The sequence below is a fragment of the Neopsephotus bourkii genome, unplaced genomic scaffold (assembly GCF_033783945.1).
Source record: "Neopsephotus bourkii isolate Nb327-2 ecotype Australia unplaced genomic scaffold, CSIRO-AGI_Nbou_v1 NB_379, whole genome shotgun sequence".
Classification (NCBI taxonomy): Eukaryota; Metazoa; Chordata; class Aves; order Psittaciformes; family Psittacidae; genus Neopsephotus; species Neopsephotus bourkii.
In genome coordinates, this window is record NW_026900884.1 from 744,371 (window position 1) to 765,148 (window position 20,778).

General features: G+C 35.9%; 1 protein-coding gene across 4 annotated transcripts in view; it reads right to left on the minus strand.

The window, feature by feature from the left end:
* The window catches only part of PLCE1 (phospholipase C epsilon 1), a 118,699-nt gene that overhangs the window by 58,332 nt on the left and 39,589 nt on the right, over positions 1-20,778 (minus strand). For all 4 annotated transcript variants that reach the window (XM_061348955.1, XM_061348958.1, XM_061348957.1 and 1 more), the window contains one exon: positions 19,750-20,038. In XM_061348955.1, coding sequence (XP_061204939.1) covers positions 19,750-20,038 — 289 coding nt within the window. The remainder of the gene's footprint in view (positions 1-19,749; positions 20,039-20,778) is intronic.

Below are 20,778 nucleotides of genomic sequence, written 5' to 3' on the forward strand. Positions count from 1 at the left end.
GAACTCAGTAAGTTCTGCATCTTTAATGTAAGGGTCCATGGAACAGGCTGCCGCAGCAAGAGTGCAGCTAATATCCAAGGAGAGGTACGCAGGCCAAACAGAATTACAAAGGCTCACAGCCTTTTCATGGCTAAAGTATGAATATAAATGCTAAAGACGTGGAAATATAACTTCTCGGTTGACTATTTCTACACCTATAATTATTTCTTCTATGCATAATTCATGTCTTGGTTGTTGATGGGTTTCACCTCTCCAGATTCTAAATTTTTTCTTTCCTCATTACAGTCTCCTGTGTTTTAGCACTTAAATCCAGGATCTTAATTCTCAGCTTCACCACTCTCCATGATTTACACTCTGCGCAAGTCAGCTCCTTTTCCTTTCTCTCTATTTATTTGCCTATATTAAACTAGTCTTTTTTTTCTGGACCATTTTTCATCTTTCTTGTGTCTAAGACTTTTATTATTTATCATGCCAGAAACTGATCTTCACTTCTCCCTTCTAGAAAACTCCCTAACCAGTCTCATCCACAAGTCCTCTAGCTTTGTGTTGTCAGTTTATGTTCTTCAGGAAATAGATCCTGTCTTCCTGTGCTTCCAAGAAAGACCAGGCCCTTAGATTAACTTGCAGAATGGAATGGCTTTCGGGTCAAAATCACAGTAGATTTTGTTAGTTAAGGTAGGATACAGTCCTCACTAAAATTAGCTGCTGCTGCAGTAAATGGTATTATTCTTTGTGCTCTACCGCACCAAGTTAATGCTAAAACTAGGAGCAGAAAATGAGGATCATGACTATTCATTTGCAAGTTGTCTAAAGCTGGAATTGATAGCTTTGCTTTATTGTTTCGATAAACTGCTGAAGCAGATAAAAGCAGTGCTTGATATTTCAAAGATTATTAATCAAAACAAGATAACCTCTGCCTTGCTTTAAAAAAAGACTCATGGGTTGGCTTAATCATTGCTGATATACATGGGAACAAAAGGGTTCATCTTCTCTAACAAAAGAGTTATCTATTTAAGAATGGGAGAAAAGTACAAAATGCCTGTTTCAGCATGTTACTCAGCCTAGGCTTGCCATAAACTCTACAAAAAAGCCTTAAGAATTACTCATTTTTGTCTTTTGTTAAAACTTTCAAAAATGTTCAGTAAGGAGCTCTTCTACCAGCAGATTAATTTCAAATTAACTCAATCTTTGTTACTATAAAACTTAGAACTGACATACATGCTGTATATGTACAGGGTCTATAAAAGCTATACTGAAAAAGTCAATTGTAAGTGTGTGAGTATGTAAAAACAGTTTGTGCATTTTTGTGTATATATACAAAAAAGTTTCAAGACACTCCTGAAAAACTTACTTATTTCCTAGTGGTTTTCTCTATGAAGCCATATTATGTTTGTGTTAGCTTTGTTAGCAAGGGGTTAACTCAGTATTTTTTTAATATGAAAATCAAGGAGTTCACTTTAAAGAAAAATACAAAGAAACTTTTATAAATAAACCCATGAAAAATACTGCTAGAACTCTAGTGTTAGTTAGGTGTAATTAGAAATTGATTTTTTCACATTTAAATGTTCTACTAAATGCAGTAGTTATGACATGTGATCGGTCCTAAGAATAAAAGCAAAATTATCTGTACATTTAACATATTTCTTGTAAAGCTAACATTTAAAGGAGTTTATTTATTAAATTTTATCATGCACATAAATAATTTATTAATACATAATTTGATATAAATATTGGGCAGCTGCCATCAATTTTCTCTAAGCAGAAATTTAGGATTGGGTTTGAGCAAAGTAAAAGTGGAATCCGTACAAAGACAGAAGGAAAACAAATAGAGCCCCAACTGTAATCACACCAATGTCAAAAGTGCTAATCCTGTGTAAAACTGCAATTGCCAACCATGCAATTTGTACTTTGATAAAATCACATCACTTCCCATGTGAGTTGTGACCAAGTAAGGACAGTGGTGCAGAATTACTTTCATCCCAACTCAAACACAACAGCTCTTACATTTGATACTTGTAGGAATGTGCCAGGGAAAAGCCACTGTGTTTTTTTAAGTGAGCACAATCTCTAAAGAGTAAACCTGCCCAAAAGATGAAAATTGACTTTAAGCAAAATTTAGTGAATTAACAAATGAGATAACTGTATTTTGTGTGTGTGCATTTGTATATTATTTGTGCCTTAGTTTTCTTTCTTGTTTGCTTTTCTTTCTACACTTTGAGGGTAAAAAAAAGTATTTTTTCCATACATTAAAAAAGCAGCACTTTGAAAGCAGTAAAGTGAAAATAATTCCTAAAAAAGTGCTTACTCTCTAGAAGACTACTGGGGGAAGATCCTGTGATTACAACAAACTGTGTTTCTAAAGCAGAAAACAGATTTCAATAACGGTAAGAATAAAAATTATTCAAGCTATTATAACATCTATAACTCAGGTGCAATTTTGGTAGCAGACTTTGCTTCCATGAAATTATACTACTGTGACTGAAATTACACAAAAAGAGGATTTTCTCAGATGGCTTTAAAAGGTAACCAATGGATTATAATAGAAGCCTTTTTAACAAGACATGCTACAGACTGCTCGTGTGCTTTAAAGAGAACATATGGATTATGGTGCGAAAATAAAATAAAACTATGTAAAAAATCAAAAATCAAAAAAGAGACTCAGGTGAACAAATGTCAATATTTATAATGCAGAAGAGCTCTGTCCAAGAGAATACAATAAAAACTCTCCCAAACAGAAGACGCATATGTAATATATGACAGTTTAATTAAACACCAGCTTCAGATACAAACCAGTATATCTGGGATAGCATTGTTTTGCTGTCCCCTGGATGTGACATATGCTAGCACCATGATAACCTAACCAACAAGCTTTTGTTAATTTCCTGTTCTTCTTCTGCATAATTAAAAACATTTCTCTCTCTTAATGAACACAAATTCACTGTTATTAATTTTGACTGCAAACAGCTCACTCCAGTATCGAAGAGTGGGAAGCTTGCCACAGAACAGGATCTAGTTTAATTTCACTGTGGAAACCACTGAAATTAATAGATGTCATTTCTTCCTCAAATTTACTTATGAGTTGAGTAATCAAAGAATCAGAAGACACACCTGCTTTCCCCCCATATCTCTAAATCCAGCAATATGAGCTATTATTAACAGGGGAGCTCTGTAGCTACAGTATGACCTGAGCATCAGTAAGCAGGAGATAAAACTCTGAGCAAAGGAAGATTCCCAGGCGATGACTTGAAGGAAAGAAGACAAATTTAGCCTGGGGTCTGTAAAATAATCCTTTATTAGGCCACATAATGTTACAGCCACACTCTTGGGGCACAAGATCTTTTTCATATTTAGAATAGAAACAGCAAACTCCACAGCTAGTTTGCAAATACCCGCTTTGAATTTGACCATGGTAATAGCAGGACATTGGAGAAGGTAATCTTCTCTGGTGAAGCAGCAACAAGTCATCACAATAGGCTGCATAAAAAGATAGTTTCTGCAGCACAAAGGAAAAAACTAAAAGTAGAAATCACCTGTAGAATAGAATTTTGCTGGAAATAGATGACTGAAACGATAACACACAGATATTTCTACTAAGGCTGAGATTTTATTGTTGACTAGAGATATGAACCTCTGGAGAAGATTTTTAAAAAAGGCAGCAATCATGTTGAGGTATACCTGAATTAAATTACAATTATACACAACAAAATCCTGACTCATGAACCGACTGACACAGTGGAATTCAGCAAACAGAAGGATAAGGAGTGCTTCTAACAACAACCACTTACTCCTAAAATCACTTCTTGCTTAGGAAACGGCAAAAGGTTCCATTCTGAAAACCATACTGAACTGCAGGCTCAGTTTATCTTTTGCAATTATAGCATCAAATGAAATCCCAGAAAAAAACTAGAAAGTACTGAAATAGCAGGAATATAGGAAGAACCTAGCAAGAACACTATGGCCTTTCAAAGTGCTTTTGTAGAATATACCAGAATTTATAAAGCTACTTAACAAAGAGTTAATAAGAACAAAGAGTTAGTAACAGCAGTGAGTTCTATATTGCTGTAAGGACATAGCTATTTGTGCAATAATTCTACCTCCAAGTTCAAAATTCACTATGTAGAGGAAAATATGCAAAGACTCACTCATACAAGAATAAATGAATGAACCAAGGACACAGACGTTTAAAAAAGATCTGCCGAAAATGGAAAAGAATAATGAACTGGAAATAAATTGATGGGTTTCACAACAGTATGAAGGGCAAAGATAACACTCTTAAATCACAACCATTTAGCAGTTGCACTTCATTATGACAGAAATAGCATGCAAGTATTTTAAGTCATACTATTCACTAGATGTATTTTAAGATGAAGTTCACTGGTACTGGTCAAAAAAAGAGTAGGATTTTTAAGATGTGAAAATGAATACATGATTAACTGACAATGACTCAGTCAGTAACGTGGCTGCAGCCACAATATCCACTGGGAATGCTGTGCAACAGATGCATGGCTCTTCCCACATGTTTTACAGTGTGCTGTCATGGTGGTCAGCTATCTCTACCCCCACACACCCAGGGCTGTTCTACTACAGGTTTGGTTTCTGCATGCAAAATATTGTCTATTTAGAGTGCACAAAAACATAGCGGTAAAATCAGAGCCCGTGTCCTTGCTGTAATCCTTACCAATATTCCTAGATAAACACAGGTACAATCCGTTAAATTTGGATGAAAAGAAATTAAAGCTAGCTATTGCGTTTGGACTAGATGAGCACTGTAGGTCCCTTCCAACTGAACTATTTTGAGCTATACTGTTGTATATATCACTTATCTTTTTTCTTGTAGTTGGAGTTAAATGTGGACTATCTTCAAAGCTAATAAAAGAGTCACATTATGAAATACCATAAAACCAATGTTGGATTATATAGGCATTTATAAGACTATATAGGCATAGTGTCACTGAATTAAGCATATATGTTTTAAAAGACTATGCTTGAAGCCAGTGTAAAAGGTACTTTATCATAAAAATGATTTTTAACTACTGATAAATGTGTTCAACATCAACTGGTTGTGATGAAGAGGAATCACGAAAACAACAAAAAAGGATATTAAGTGAAGACACCTAGAGTGAGTTTTACTTTTTCTCTGAAAAATACAGTATCATGGACTAAGTTCTACAAGTGTTCTCACATCCAAAGTTTGTTACTTAACAAACACTTTAAAATAAAAATTGTAAATATCACAGTTTTTGTGATATATCATTTCAATCGTGATATTTTCGTGTAATTTCACAGTAATGTAACATGTTTCTTCCACACACATTCTGCAATGTCAAAGAAACAAGCAGTTGGAGATGCACACTGCCTGATAGGAACCTGTAAAAATTTTTGCCAGTGCAGGTGGCCGAGGACACCTGGAGAGGATCTCAAGTATAAAACTACAATACACAACATGCAAAAAGGATCAGTACAGGAAAAGCACAGGCTTTTCTAATACATGTTTATTGCTTACTTTGTGGTGGATTAGTGTATCTGTCTTTCTTCACCCAGACTAAGAAATTACTAAGAAAATTAGTATTTTTCATGTAGGGTTAAACTATAACCCAGGAAACCAGCCTGAGAAAAGGAAAGCTTATCACTATAGAGGAATAAAATGAAATCTTTGCTGTAGTGCTTTTTCAGAAGGGGAGTAATTCAGCTCTCTTCTTGTGTAGACTACTTCTCTCTGTAACTTGGAAAACCTATAACTAATCTCTCTGCCTAGAATCACAACTATCTATTATTTTAGGGGTAATCCTAACTACTTCTAGTGTCACTTTTTTTCCTAAGTGCAATTAAAAGGCAAGTTTCCAGTGTAGTACAACACCTTTTTGGTAAAGAGAAATTATCATAGCTAAATTTACTGAGTAAAGAAAAATAATTGCAGAATGATCTTATGAAATTAAATGAAAGAAGCTATTCCCCATTTTAGAATGTCATTTTCAAATATAATTTTAAAAGGTATCTTTTAATGCAAACATCTAACTACACCAGTTACCAGAAAGCTTTCAAAATGGTTCACAGCAGGCTTCCTTAAATAAGCTCAGATTTTCCCACAAGGAGGATAATGGGAAACTAAAGGAAATTCATATATTATTCTTGTATAGGGTTAACATGATTTTACAACTTTGCATCATACTGTCATGCTTGTGTTATATTTCCATATTTCTTTTAAGAAAGTATTGTTACTAGCCAGCTATTTTTAGCAAGGTTTCTGGAATCACAAATGACTGCACCAGGAGCACAGTTTAAATGATGCTGAGAGGCATTTCAAAAGGAAAAAAAATCAGCAACACCCAGGTCGATATGATCAAAATCCTTTCACTGACATACAGAACACATCAAATGCAAGTGGCTATACCAATGATTGAAGGACCTAGCCATCCTGAGCTACCTCACCACTTCAGTGACAGCCATGACTGCTGTGCAGTAGAAACATGGCCTGTTGGGCTACCAGGTATCCATGGAACTTACTGAGGGCAACCCAGAATTTACTGGGGTTGTAAAATTGTAGTTATATATGAGAAACAGTTAGCAGTTTAACATGCAACTCACTGAGCTAGTTACCTGTCGGGTCAAAGGCAAAAGGTGCATAGATGTTTTAGCAACAGATTCTCATGTTCAACATGTCCAGCTGTGACAGAAAGAGCATTCATCAAACCAAATACTTTTCTTGGCAATATAGCCAAGAAGTCTATGTATGGAAACACAGCAAACATGAAGAAAATATATTTTTCTTTGTGATTATATAACTGCTCAAAAGGATTTCTCTATTTGTGGAATAATTATTTGCATTCTGCAGACAACTAAAGTTCTTAGCATACATTTAAAACACAAAACAAATAACCTAGTAAGTCACATGCTGAAATTCACTGATACCCTCAAAAGCTGTTCTACAGCATGCATCCAATCTCAGTGGAAATGCTGGTATGCTTAATAAAACTGTGAAGTCCAAGAAAGAATCTATAGTCCTGAGACAAGCAAAATATAATGTAGCTTAATGAAAATCACTCAGCAGAATAATAAGAACTTCCAAGAAGTCAAAGCTGAAAAGATGCTTTCTTTCCTTCAGGTGCATTTAAATTACAGAGTAGAGGAGCCTGCATGATTTAGCCTTCGAACCAAAATCTGTTGAATGGCTCAGGAGTTTAAGCCATAGAGAGATTAGTGGAATACAGCAGACTCCAGAGAACAGGGCAAGCACATGTGTGGAAACTGAAAGAAACAAAACAATAGACTACACAAACCATTAAATCAACCTTAACTTCATAGTAGAGATTTCAACATCTACAGCTTGCCTCAAGATCACTTCCTTCTTCCTACCTCAAATATAAATGCTTTAAATACTTATTTATCCATTAAGCATTTTAACAGTCTCCTTAGTGAACTGCTATGGTTCTGCTAGACTAAATTCTGCTATAAGCAATTATTTTCTATAATTGTTTTTCTTTAGTTCATTTCATTTGGCAATTAGTGTAAGCTAAAACAAAGCTACAGTTACACAAGATTGTGTTCAAGCAAACAGCATAGCTACATGTATTATACTGTTGTTACTAGATAACTTGTAAAAATGAAAGCATTTATCCCATTTGGTTTTTACAGGATTAATGACACTCACTACACAAAAGCTCTCCTAAACAGTCACAAGACTTTTTAGTGAATTGTGTCTTTGTCATTAGCTTTAGCTGATTATGCTAGAAAATGTTGGGAGGTCCTTTTCTAACATAAAAACTTTCAAAATTAGTAATTTTGTTATCCAAAAGCCCCTCAAAATTACTACCTTCTGAGATAATTTCCTCAGATTTTAAAGTATCTCCTTTAATCTGAAGACTTCAAATACAACTAATTCCTCCTCTGAAAGTACATACTAAAAATTAACAGTTCTCTTTCTTTCCATTCCTTGTGGTGCCACTGCTACCTGTACACTGGTTTGAGGTGTAAAATGGGGTTAGGGACAACTCTGTCAACAATACTGTTTACACAGTAAGAATCAAAACAAAATGACTGGCACAGTCCCCTTCAAACCAAATGATTCCAGTAACGTTATATTACAGTTCAGTATTTTGCCTTGTAAGCCATTAAGTATCACTTTAATAGTAAAGCAAAGAGTAGTCAAATTAGTGTATAAAGGTTAGATCTACTGGAAACAGGAAGCATGCTAGACACAGAATTAAGATCCTGTGTATGTAATGGAGTTCTGCTTTCCTAACAGCAATGGCTCAGAAAAAATAAGAAGGGCCACTAAACTCAGATGTTTTCTATGAGTTTATAGGAGGTGGATGTGGCAATAAAGGTCCTCCCACATAAATCACCAATGATATCAACAATCCACTACCTTGTCAATGCTTTTACAGACACAGACTAGCCATAGAGTGCAAAAGAGAGCTATACAGTTGTGCAGGCTTGAATAGTGAGACCTGGAGGGAGAGATTTAGATCAGAAATGCATAAATTCAGTTCAATTAAGTGAGGATTGAGAGGTGACTTGATCGTAGTAGATATGTAAGCATGTTTAACAGGGGTAATAAGCTAGTATTTAAAGACTTCAATCAGTAAGAAAAAAGGCATAACAAGCACAAACAGTTGGTCCTTGATGACAAACTCAAACTGGAAATAGGTCACCCACTCTGAATGCAAGCATCACTGACCACTTGGAAAGAGCTCTGCATGTGTATGATAGTTCTAAGGCATCCTTCTAAGACTTTACATTAGCACTGCTGCCTTTCAACTACTGAGCCTAGACCAGAGGCAACTGAGTCAAAGTAAATGACATCTTAAAAGGATGTCAGGCTATAGCTAGAAGTCTCCATTGACATTAGGCTTTGCAATTCTATGAGCTGTTTTACTTTTGCAAACAACACGCTCTTATTGCCCTCCTGTCTTAAAAGTTGATGTAACATCATCCATGCAATCACCTTTTTTTTTTTTTTTTAGTTTATTTTGCCTCTCATGCTTTCCCTTTCCTGTAAGACTTTTTTTTTTTTTAAAAAGAATAAATAATTTCCAAACTATGGAAATATTGGGGGTTTATTTTGTTTGTGACATGCAACATGCTTGAAGCTCTTTAACTTTCAATCATATCAGAGAGAGAGATGAAGTATGCATGAACTTAGTCTGCAAAAGTCTGCTCTAAGTCAAATAAAATGTAAATGTAGAACTACCAGTTTCATGCTTTTTTACACGGCATGAGAAGCTCAAGGGAAAGCAATTATGTTCTATAAAAAACTCGTATACATAAAAAAGAAGAATTTTTCTCAAGATGATACTTTTGCAAAAGTGAGCATGTTAAACACTGAATCTCTGCACAACATTTTAGATGAAATTATTTCCTATTTGTGTGACTAAAATAGTTACGAATTTACATTGAGCTTGTCCAAATATTTTGGCCAATCAGTTGGTAGCTTTTGTAAAAATGACATTATCAAAATAAAAAGGATCAACTCTTTATTCTGAAGCTAATCTACATTTGTTCTTTTTAACTCATATAATTCAACATAGACAAACCAAGACGTTTTTCCTCTTGATGTTCAAAAGCAGTTTGGGGTTAGGGGGTGGAGGCTTGGCTGTTTCTTTTGCTCCACTGCTGCCCCCCAAGTTACTTGGAAGCAAATACAAATCCTAGTTATAGACACAGTTCTTAATTGTATCTCTGCATACAAGAATTTTAAATATATTTAGTTATCCCCTGATGTCTTTTTTACAGAAATTCGTTCTATATATGGTTATTGAAAATTCCTGAAGTTTTTTCCTCCCAAACACTAAGCCTGCATGCAAAATCCTATGCCATCTTAAGTTTAATAGCATTGGTTGTCTTTAAGCAATAACAAAACTATTTCATGGTGCTTTAACAAATGACACCATAATTAAGTTCATAAAATATTAGTTACATTTTATCAGTCAAGAAAGTGCCTACCCTGACACAAAACCAGAATTAATTACTGTGATGTAACTCTTCTCAGCAAATACAGTAAAAGCATTCTTTGCTGACCATACAAACCATTTTTACTTTTCCCATCTTTTTGAGTTCAAATTAGTCACTGTACTGGTTTCTTAGTTTGAATTATTATTGCCATAATGGTTTACTGTGGTTTCTGTTAACATTATTTGTGTTTAATTTACTCACTAATAAAAATGATGTTTTAAAGATCTCTAAAATATCAATCAAGTCCTTAACCTACAAATTCTACCATGACCTTGTACAGCTCAGGATAGTTGGGTACATGAAAATAAACTTGTACATCTGGCACATTTTGCCCTTCTGAGATTTTCAGAAGTTTCAGTATGGTTCCAGTGGCTGCAGATCCATAGCTGCAGGCAGTAGGAAATGTTAGTATTACCTACAAATACTCTACAAAACAAAGTGTAGTAGGGAAAAAAACACAACCCAAACATGTAGTTCAATGGCTTCAGATATAGCAATTTCCCATCCTCTTCCCCCCCGCAAAAGAACATATGTTGGAGGAGTTTTTAGAAAAGGTCACACATATTTATGACACTTCAGAAACTACTTCACTTTTACAAGGAAAAATCCATGTTTAAGAAATTTTTGTTCCATTTCTCTGCAGAGCTTTGCAATTTAATTCTGAAAGAGCAAATACAAGTGAACAACTTCAGAACAAGTCTTCTCCATATCCAGCAATAACATATTAAAAGGCATTTAAAATGATAGTTTTTCCAGACTGAGATGTCATCCTCCTCCCACCCCCCACCCTCCCCTCAGAAAAAGCTTTCAGAAGACATCATGTGGTTAAATCAAAAGGTATGTATCTGTGCTTTACTTGAAAATATCAGAGGAAAGAGAAATGGAATTAGGGAGGAGGGCAGGGGGGCAGGATAGAAGAACTAATGCATCAACATGAGATTTATCCCCCTTCTATAAGAACTGAACACTTTATTAAAAAAAGCAGAAGATGTGCATGAAATCACAAGAAACAATTAAAGGTACTTGTAGCATCAAACTGTATTTCTAGTTCTTTTATTGTTAGATATTTTGAAGGCAAACTACTTTCAATTTGCACCTGATAGATCTCACTGGTAACTTCCTTATTTCAGAATTATTAAAATAAGCAGCAATGCATTTTTATATATAACAACTATTTCCAAAGTGAATACTTAAACATTAGAAAACTACGTCAATATGAATTGCCTTAAGGAAAAAGTAATTAAACTCTACACTAAGAAAATTCTCACATCAGCTTATTTTCTAGAAAATTCTTGCACCATTTTACCTAAACTCAAAGCAAAATAAAATATCACAAAACAGCCCTCTCAAAGGCAGGGTCTGAGCTGAATTTATAATTTTAATAATTCAGAAATTAACTAAAATAATTTCCCCTCTATTTCTTGTAATCCAATTAAGTGTATCTCAGATTGGTTATCACTGTCTGAATAAAAAGATTAAAACCACCATTATTTTGCAATTAATAAAGATACACTTGATATCAGGCCCTTTTTTTCTGTGTTGTCTAAATCACTGAAGTGAAAATACAGGTGCTGACAACCAATACAATCTTCCTGTTGCAATGGGATACTATCTTGAATGGTGACTGTTTGTCACAGTCTTTCACTAACAGACAGATTAGGGAAATGGGAGGGTTAGCACATAAAAGACATTCCTTTCGCAGGGTAAAATCTTATGAACATTCACTGAAGTTACACATGCCAGCTTTGGAAAAAAAGAAAGTAAATATAGGTGTTTCTTTATGACCAATTAGTAGCAATACATTCTTTTACATGCTGCTGTGCACTTCTGTCATTCAGAAAGGGGAAAAAAGAATCAACTGCCTTAAGCATCCACAAAGCATGAACTGCTTACAAGTTATAAGCTATATACTGAAGATCCAAGCATAAAATCTTACTAAAGAAAATAGCAGGAGTGGATTTACATTCAAAAGTATGTTACTAAATTGTAACATTTGAGTAATTTTTAAACTTCAGGGAAAAAAATAGTTACCTGCTGCTAGTACTTTTTTAAAACTTCTTTGTATCTCACATTCATATTTTGTACAGCATTTTTTATAACAGTCACTTATTTTTGTAGAATAACGGGAATGATCCACATCATAATTTGATATCAAAATAATTACAACGTGAAATGAATAAATGCAAAGTACACTTAGATTAGTTATAGTTATTTATATCACATTCCATTTTGAGCAAGTTGAAATACAAAATACACATTGAAGACAGAGAGGGCCTTTTATTTCTTTTTGTTTATATTGAATACTTCATTTTACATCTAACAACAGTTTTAACTGTTCTTAAAGCACTGTTATCAAGTGCAGGCATTATAGATCCAACATTAGATTAGAACCCTTACCTACCCAATCTTCTTCTAACTCTGGAAATAAAACTGTTCAGCTACCTACATATAATCAGAACCAAGTACTGTGGGCCACAGAAATGCAAATCTTACCAGCAAATGTGTCATCCATTGAACCTTAGATTCCTCCTGAAATGCCAGAAGAACAGGTACTTCCAATACGACAAAAAGTCTGCAGGCTGCACTTGTCTAAACTAACAGTCAGGCAACAGCTGCTCAGTTTAAAGCTACAAACTGTGGCAAAATGCATAACTGACGTGCCTTGTGTAAGCCATGAAGAAGACATGCATTTGGCTGGCTCACTGAGAGGTCAGGTTACCCCCCTCCCCAGATAAAAGTTGAAACACCAGGATTCAAATGAAAGAAAGTTAAGAAATTAAGGACGGGCATACATCCTGCGAAGACCAAAGGCATTTGATTTTGACAGCAGAGTTACAAACTAGAGCAATTTAAATTCTGCTGGAGTTTTGTCTTGAAATATATAAAGAAATAAGTTAGCCTACACCCGAGCTTTTGTACAAGTTATATTTATATCAGTGTTGTTTAAACAGGCCAAAAGTAATAAACGGATTTAGTTTTGTTTTAGGAAACTTCAGCGAAGCATTACAAAAACCACAACATGGGTTTCTTTATTAGCAAATACCCTACCTTTACAGCTATTATGCACTCTGCACTAGAGTCACTAATAAAAGGCAATAGCACTAGCTTTAATGGGACAAAGGGTTATGACTTAGGCAACAATCCAAAAAAGTTTCTTTGAGAGGCAAAGAAGAAAACCTCCCAGAGCCTTCCAGAACTGTGATTAACTGTAAAGAAATTACAAATAGGGGGACTTAAGAAGACAGCAGAGCCTTTCAGACTGCATCTATGATCATAAACTAAGTAGACACCAAAACTCTGCCTTGATCCCAGCAACTGTTAATATCATACTCCGGCATTTTTAAAACTTCTTCATTCTAACCTTAGCCTTGTCTACACACGGTTTACATCACTTTTAAAAGCACCAGGACTACATCATGAAAAGTTAGTTATGAAATTTGCTAGAGCACACAAGACTGAAAAACAATACACCGCCACAAGAAACCTTTCTCCATTTCCCCAGGAAGTCTGAAAGAGTGGTCTGTGCAGAACTGGAATGTGAGCAGTACACTCAGAGTCACTTTGTTTATTCGGTGAATATACGTCTTGTATGAAGATACTCTACTGGAGGAATGATCTTGGAATGTGGCCAAAACACCATTATTTTTTCATTGACAGTACCAGCATGTTCTTTCTTAACTGGAAGAATTCAGTGATGCTTTCAGCTTCCAGATGAAAACTACTACATTTAGGTGTCTGAAGAATTCGTGCTAAGTATGATAATACAAGGACCTCCGTGGGAATCCACTACAGAACTTAAAAATTAATTTTATTTATAGATATCAATTTTATTAATACTATCTCCAACAAAAATATAAAACAAAGCATCAGATGAAACAATTCTTATCATTATAGTGTCAATACTAAGGAATTTTTCACCAAATATAAAAGCATATATCTAAAAAACTATAGAAAAAGAATCAGAATGCTCTCAATCTTACAAACAAAACTGAACAGTATATCTGAGAATTTAAGACAAAAAAAAAAAAGAAGCGTCTGGGTATAAATACAACAGCATTATGCTATAAAAGTTGATTTTTCTTCTAATTTGTTTCCTAGAAACAAAACTTCAAGGGACTCCCGAGATGACTCTTGAGTCATCTTGAGGTCCTTGGGTTTTTTCTCCATGATTGACATGCTAACATAAACATACCAAAAAAGTTTTGTTCTACACTTTAAAAGTTCCCATGGACACTACTTTTACAAAGCCCATTCAAACAAATGTTCAGACTTTTAAAATAATAAACAACAATAAGTAGCTCAGGGATTAACTATCTGCACTTTGAATCCCATTTGATTTTTTCTGAAGGCTAATTACTCTTCATGAAAAAATAAGAAATTTTATTTTAAAACTAACATAATATTGCACAAATTTCTGCCATCTCAGCCTTCATCCACAGACATTACTATGTCTTTCATTCCCTTCCTTATTCTTTTTTCTGCTGGTGGAAACACCAGCTATAGAGTACCAACAAAAACATTCCTGTAAGCAGAAACTCAGTTACACAAGTCAAAGGATCATCAAACTGCCACATACTATTACTGGAACCATAATCTATACAAAACCACTGAAAACTCAGTTCTGTTTCTTAACTGCTTAGCTCTATACACTGGTTAGGATACCCAGATCCATACAGTCATGTATGGATTATTCACATGTACCATGAGTATCATACCTGTTCCATTCAAAAGAGTAATTTTACAAATGAAAATACTATTTTTTCATTTATTTACATTAGTTAGACTAGTTTACTTCAATCATGCCTAGATAGATTATGTATCCTTTCATCTTGCAGTAACATACCTTACTGAACCCAGAAAGAGGACTGTCTATGCTGGCAGATTAATTCTTTGTGCCTACAATGTATCAAACGTGTTGGATTAAATGAAGTTTTTGTTAAATTAATGTTGGCAAGGATCCTCCTTTAAGTCTTTCTCCTACTGCTCTTGCTGTGATCAACCTGGCTGCAACCAGGCCTGACCAGATGGTGACAGGTCCAGGAGACTGACTGCAGTGATCTTTCCCCTCTCCCAGTTTACAGAGATAACCATTGTAGTCAGCTCCAGACAGTTTCAGGTGTTGCCTGGCTATAGTGTCCTCCCAAATCTTTCTCCTTTCTGCCATCTCAGACTTGATTCTTCCATGTCACTCTTAATTCTGCCCCTAACCAGGTGACCTGCAGTTGTTCTTGGTCTTTCTGAGCCATTTCCTGGAGCCAAAAGAGTATAATGAAATTCTTGGTTTCCTGATTCGCACCCTTGCTCCAGGACAAATTGTCCACTTACTGTCTAACTTATCTCCTAGATTTGACTTCCTCTCCTACACTGTATTGCTTGTCTCATCTTCTTACCTTAGATTCTCAGCCTGAGATATGCTTTGTCACTTCAGGTCTTAATCTCAGCTCAATTGGCCTTTATCCCTCACTTTAGATGATCGTAACCTTTGGGCCTAAACACAGACTAGCTGAATCATGCTGGCCTTCTTAAATTTGTGTGCATAAAGCCTATTATAGCCCATGACTCTGACATATAGCTGTCAGACAGCTGCCCCAACTTCAGGGATCCTAGAATTTCCCTAATATTGTAATAATAAGCCTTTTGCAAAGGCTGCAAGAAACAGAAGTGGGAAAAGCCACAGCAACTTAGGGCCTGTTTGCTGGCCAATCTTTGCTGATGGTGAAGTCTAATTACAGAAAAAAGGCTGATCTCTGAATCCTGGGTAATAGGTTTTCTTAAGATAAACGCACTCTGTCTCCATGTTAACGACAAATCCATTTCCTTCTGTTCTTGGTCCAAAATTGCTGTTGCCTATTTGATAAGTTCCTAGTGAGCTTTCTCTGGAAAATGAACAACAACAATCAAGGATGTAGTCCAATTTATATCACTTAAGAAAGTGGCATCAGACTTGATCAGCTTTGAAAGATGCTGAAGTGAAAAGAATATTGATACAAAATGTCCATGGTCCTCTCCATCCTCAGACACCTCTTTTTCCTTCTGTTTTCCTCAGATTACAAAACTACAGAAGTTACCCCTATAAGAGGCATAGAATAGGGGGCAGGGGACAGGGTACAAGTTTCTTTCCAACAATAACTCCGATGCAGATGTCAAATACAAAGCACAAACTTTTTCACAAGTTCCTTCTTTAAGATTAAAACAGACCCCAACATTTTTTCACTTTCTGCATAAAAATGTCAACACCACATGAACTGTGACAATAACTGAGCCTTCAACTATGATCCCAGAGAAAGTTCTGGCCCATTCACAATTATAAACAAACTTCTGTAACGATCAATTTGCAAGAAATAGAACAGGCTGAGAAGCAGGACTTCCTTTCTATAGAAAGAAATCTGGTTTCAATCCAAATCCTGTTGAAAGACACTCTCAAAACTTTTTACTAACCAGAAATTCTGAGTTACATATAGAGATGCTAAAACAGTGCAGCTGAAATGTGTGCAGTGTTCCTACGTGAAAATTATGTCCTCTGTAGTAACAAAGATGCTGACAAGGATGTGAATGTCACTAACCAGCTGTGGGAACTCCAGGCATCTGTGGTTCCCGGGAGTCCATTCTCAGACTGTCTCTGTGCTACCAGGACCGGAGTTGCAGCTCCTCAGTCGGGAGCCTGACAGCTCTTGAGAGCCATCTGAGAGCAGGGCTTGCAGTTTCACTGCTCAGACCCCAGAGAGGAGTCTCCTACAGAGCAGGCCCTACAGGAGTTTTTAAAGACTCAGTCCCACATCCACGTGACTGGGAATTCTGGATTCTGAGGTCTGGTATGTTTGGAAGCCTACTCTGAACTAACAACACTGGCAGCTGATTTGCCCGCAAGACCATCGTAGCCCTGGGGACTCAGAGCACTCAGAGTCCTTAGCTACTGAACAAAACCTTGGAACAGTATTTCCTGGAGTTATACCACTTGTGACTGTACAGTTCATTGCATAGGTCACTAAATAACTCCTGAAGGACTGAACATGAAGAATTTTGTGACATGCTTAGTGCTGGGGAGACATGAAACCAGGAGGCTATGCCAGCATTAGGGACTTTCTGTTTGCAGGATCACTATTTCCAGGGGAAATACTACATAAAATCCCTGACTACAGAGTGTATAAAGATTTTGAGAATTTTTCCTTTTAAATCATAAAGGACACGCCCCATTAAAGTAATGGTCTCCTCTTTAAACAGACTGTGCAAGAGAGTGATGGACTTTATCTCCAGAAATTACAAACATTTTGAAAGAAAAGTAGTGGAACGATGTCTGGCCCAGAAGAGGGTCTCCGAGTATAAATCCAACAGCCCTTAAGATCTTTTCAAGACTGGCTGATACAAACTGACTTTAACAAACAGAATCACTTCCACTTTTGAAGCTTTTTAAGAACTGTCTTGAAACTCATTCCAAGTACAGTAATAATTACTCTGCCTAGAGCTGACAGCTGCCAAATTGTGCTCACAGTTTCATGTCAGTACTGAAGCTTAACTTGTAGCAAAGTTAAGGAATGGGCTTACGTGGTGGAAGATACACATCTACTTGACACAGATCCTGCTTTCATATTACACAAATTTGGCACAAGACTAGAAAGACTAGATATACTGCAGTCTACATGGGGTGCCCCTTAGAGCAATTCAGAAATCATGAAATGTGGAATTCAGTACTTCACACACTCTATTTCCCTTGTGCTTAAGCTTTCTACTGCTTTCAGACAGAACTTAAGTTACTGGTCTCAGTTACATATTTCAAAATGGCTTGTGATTTTCTTACCAGAAAAAAAACCTCATTCTCCTTCATACTGGTGTGCTAGTGATCAACCAAGGTGCACAAACTAGATTTCTTTATTTTTATAAGAGAAAAAGAAGAATTATATCTGAACATGAACCTTCTACAACCAGAAAACTTCAAAATCCTAAAGCTTCCTCAACAGAGACCACTACAGTAAATCATACCTAGACCACTACACTAAAACAAATCTCTAGTATTTACACAGGTTGACTATGGAATTGCAAATCACGTTCAAGACCTAGGCCATTTCTTTAAGATCTTACATTCTTGAGCTCAGAATCCAAACTAGTGCCAAGTGTGCTAGTACACAGAACACGCATGTGTCACTAGCTCAGTCTCCATAAAAAGATACAGCTATATTAGCATGTCAGTGAGCCTGAGTTAGTAATTACTGCTGCTGGTTCCAGTTTCAGAACTCAAGAGCCTGCAACTCTACAGTGACAGTCACCAGCTGGGCTTTTCAGGCACTGCAGGAACATGCCCCATGGAAGGCTGACATTTGTACTCAGTTGACAGCATCCTTGCTCAATCAAACCTGGAGCATCAAAAACCTGTGTTCCCTTCTCTCACTCTGTAGGAAGAAGGTCCATCACACTGCACCACCAAATACACAACTCAGCCCTTTTAACCTTGCTTTCCAGAGCTGTCGCAGGAATATACATGTTTACTTTTCTAGAACACTCATCTCCCCAGAACAATTAAAACCCAAACAAAAAAAAAAAAAAAAAAAAGGAAAAATCCTACCAAAATAGGACACTGTACGTATCTTTGTCTCTTACAGATGACAAGCATATGTGAAGCTTAGTGATGTTACTCAACGTACTACTGAAATTCACTCAGACGCTACAGATTGCCATCTGTACCTGTTCTTATAAGATTTTAGTGCCTCTCTCTGCCATTTGATACACTTAAAGAGAGATGAATTAAAACTGAAAAGAGCTACTTTCAGGGATAAAAATAAGACAACCTGATCCAAGCAAAAACTACACCATTATCTGTCTATAAAAACAGGTCAGTAGCTGCACTAGTTAAGAAAATTTCAATGAGAATTCTGTACTGATTTTGTCATATTCCTGCAAAATTTTGGGCAAACCATAATATTCACATGCTTCAATTCTACAATTGTACAACTGAGATACTACATGCTCTTGTTACAGTATACCAAATGATGATAAATTCCCAAACGCTTGAGTACCTTAGGAAATACTCTAGGCATTTTCACTAAAACAGAATTTAACAACCGGTTACTATTTTCTACAAAACCTTGGTTTAATGCAGTGAATTTGTACCAAGAATGCTTTTGTCCTATTTAACTTCCAAAACTGACTAAACTAAATCACATAATGGCATTCTTATTGCATGTGATGATGATCAGCATGGAAAGTTAGTATATAACATCTATCCTCCAATAGGCATTTTCAACATAATACCCATATCATTTGAAATGGTGTAGTACTAGAAAAATGGTAGATCTGGGAAAAGATCAACAATAAATCAGTAATGAATGGTACATACTTACCATGCACTGCTATGCTGACAGTTACCTGTACAATGATAACAATAACAACCAAGTAGAGTTTATACTCCCTTCTCAAGTCCTGAACCAAGTCAGCCCATGAGCAGGAGCACTTCGCAAAAGAGAAATATTATACAAAGGAACACCCTAACAGCAATGGCTTAGGCATTAACTTTGGATGCAGAAAGGACTGTTTCCAAAGAGAAAAAGAAAAAAAGTCTGAAAAGGTGTCTGCTTTGTAATAAGAATCTTTTCAGGTTTGCATGCATTTTTACTTTATTAAAGTAACATAGCTAATCATTATGACATAATGATGACAAATGAAAATATTTGAAAACATCAAAATCTTTTTCATCTGTTGACTTCAGATAGAAGTATATAAACTACAAAATATTACACAGTATTTCATATTTTGCAATACACCCTATACTTGAAGTGGGCAGGGTTTAAAAAATTAAGTCTTCATTACCTTTAAGCATGGTTCTTCCAGTCGATCCTCCGAAGAGGTTTAAAAGACCACTTCTTGCTCCTAGTGATGTAGTTGCTTCTAGTAAAGCACCAGTTATATAGTTAGAGAGAGCAGTCCTCTGTAAAGTGGCACGGTACTGACAGTAAGCACCTGTTACACATGGTTTTACACAAAAGCCATCACCGTTGCATATACAGTCTGTATCAAACGTTGGCAGTTTTCTCAGAAGATAAGGAAAATATTCAAAAATGTCTTCTGCTCCCTCGTCTTCTCTCACTGTACTGAAGATCTGTGAAGAATACAAAAGCATGAGATGTTAGTTCATATGCTGAAGATAATGAACAATATCAAAAACTTCCAGACAAGTGTGACTTCATGCAATTTCAGCAGCCTTTGCAAAAAGGGTCTGCGTTAACCACCACATTTATGCATTAAACCTGAAATATCTATTAATCCAAAACTGTTTTGTGAGGATTTTGAGTTGGGTTCCCAAACAGGCTACTTAAATAAGATGGCATTCTGGCTTTCAATCTATGGCTAAGAGCATTCTAATAAAAGCCAATTTTAAGCATCAGCATTAGACAAAAAGAAAAAAAAAAGCCACATCAATACATCTGGCCAACACCTAAATAGGTAACACACACAAAGTTATTCATAAGACTATTAAATCTACTGTACTTTCAGTAAAGTCCTACAGACATCAGTAGCAGAAAAACAGATTTCCTCAGGGTTTGCACTTTTTCTTGCTGAGTGGGGCGTGTTTTTGCAAACAGAAATTGTTTTAATCTCTGTGAGCAATCGTTCAAAATGTCCTGATGTCATGCTCATTGCATTACTTCCAGCCTACGCACAGGTCCTCTATCTAATATTGGTTTAGTACTCTTTTTCCGATATTTGTGCTAACACACTAATGAACTTCGCTCTGTGGCTTAGCAACTAAGTAATGTTTGCTTACTTAAAAGAGTTTAATGATCAAAGCAAGAATCTGAAAGAAATCTTTTCATTTAGTATAAGAGGACAGCCTTGATT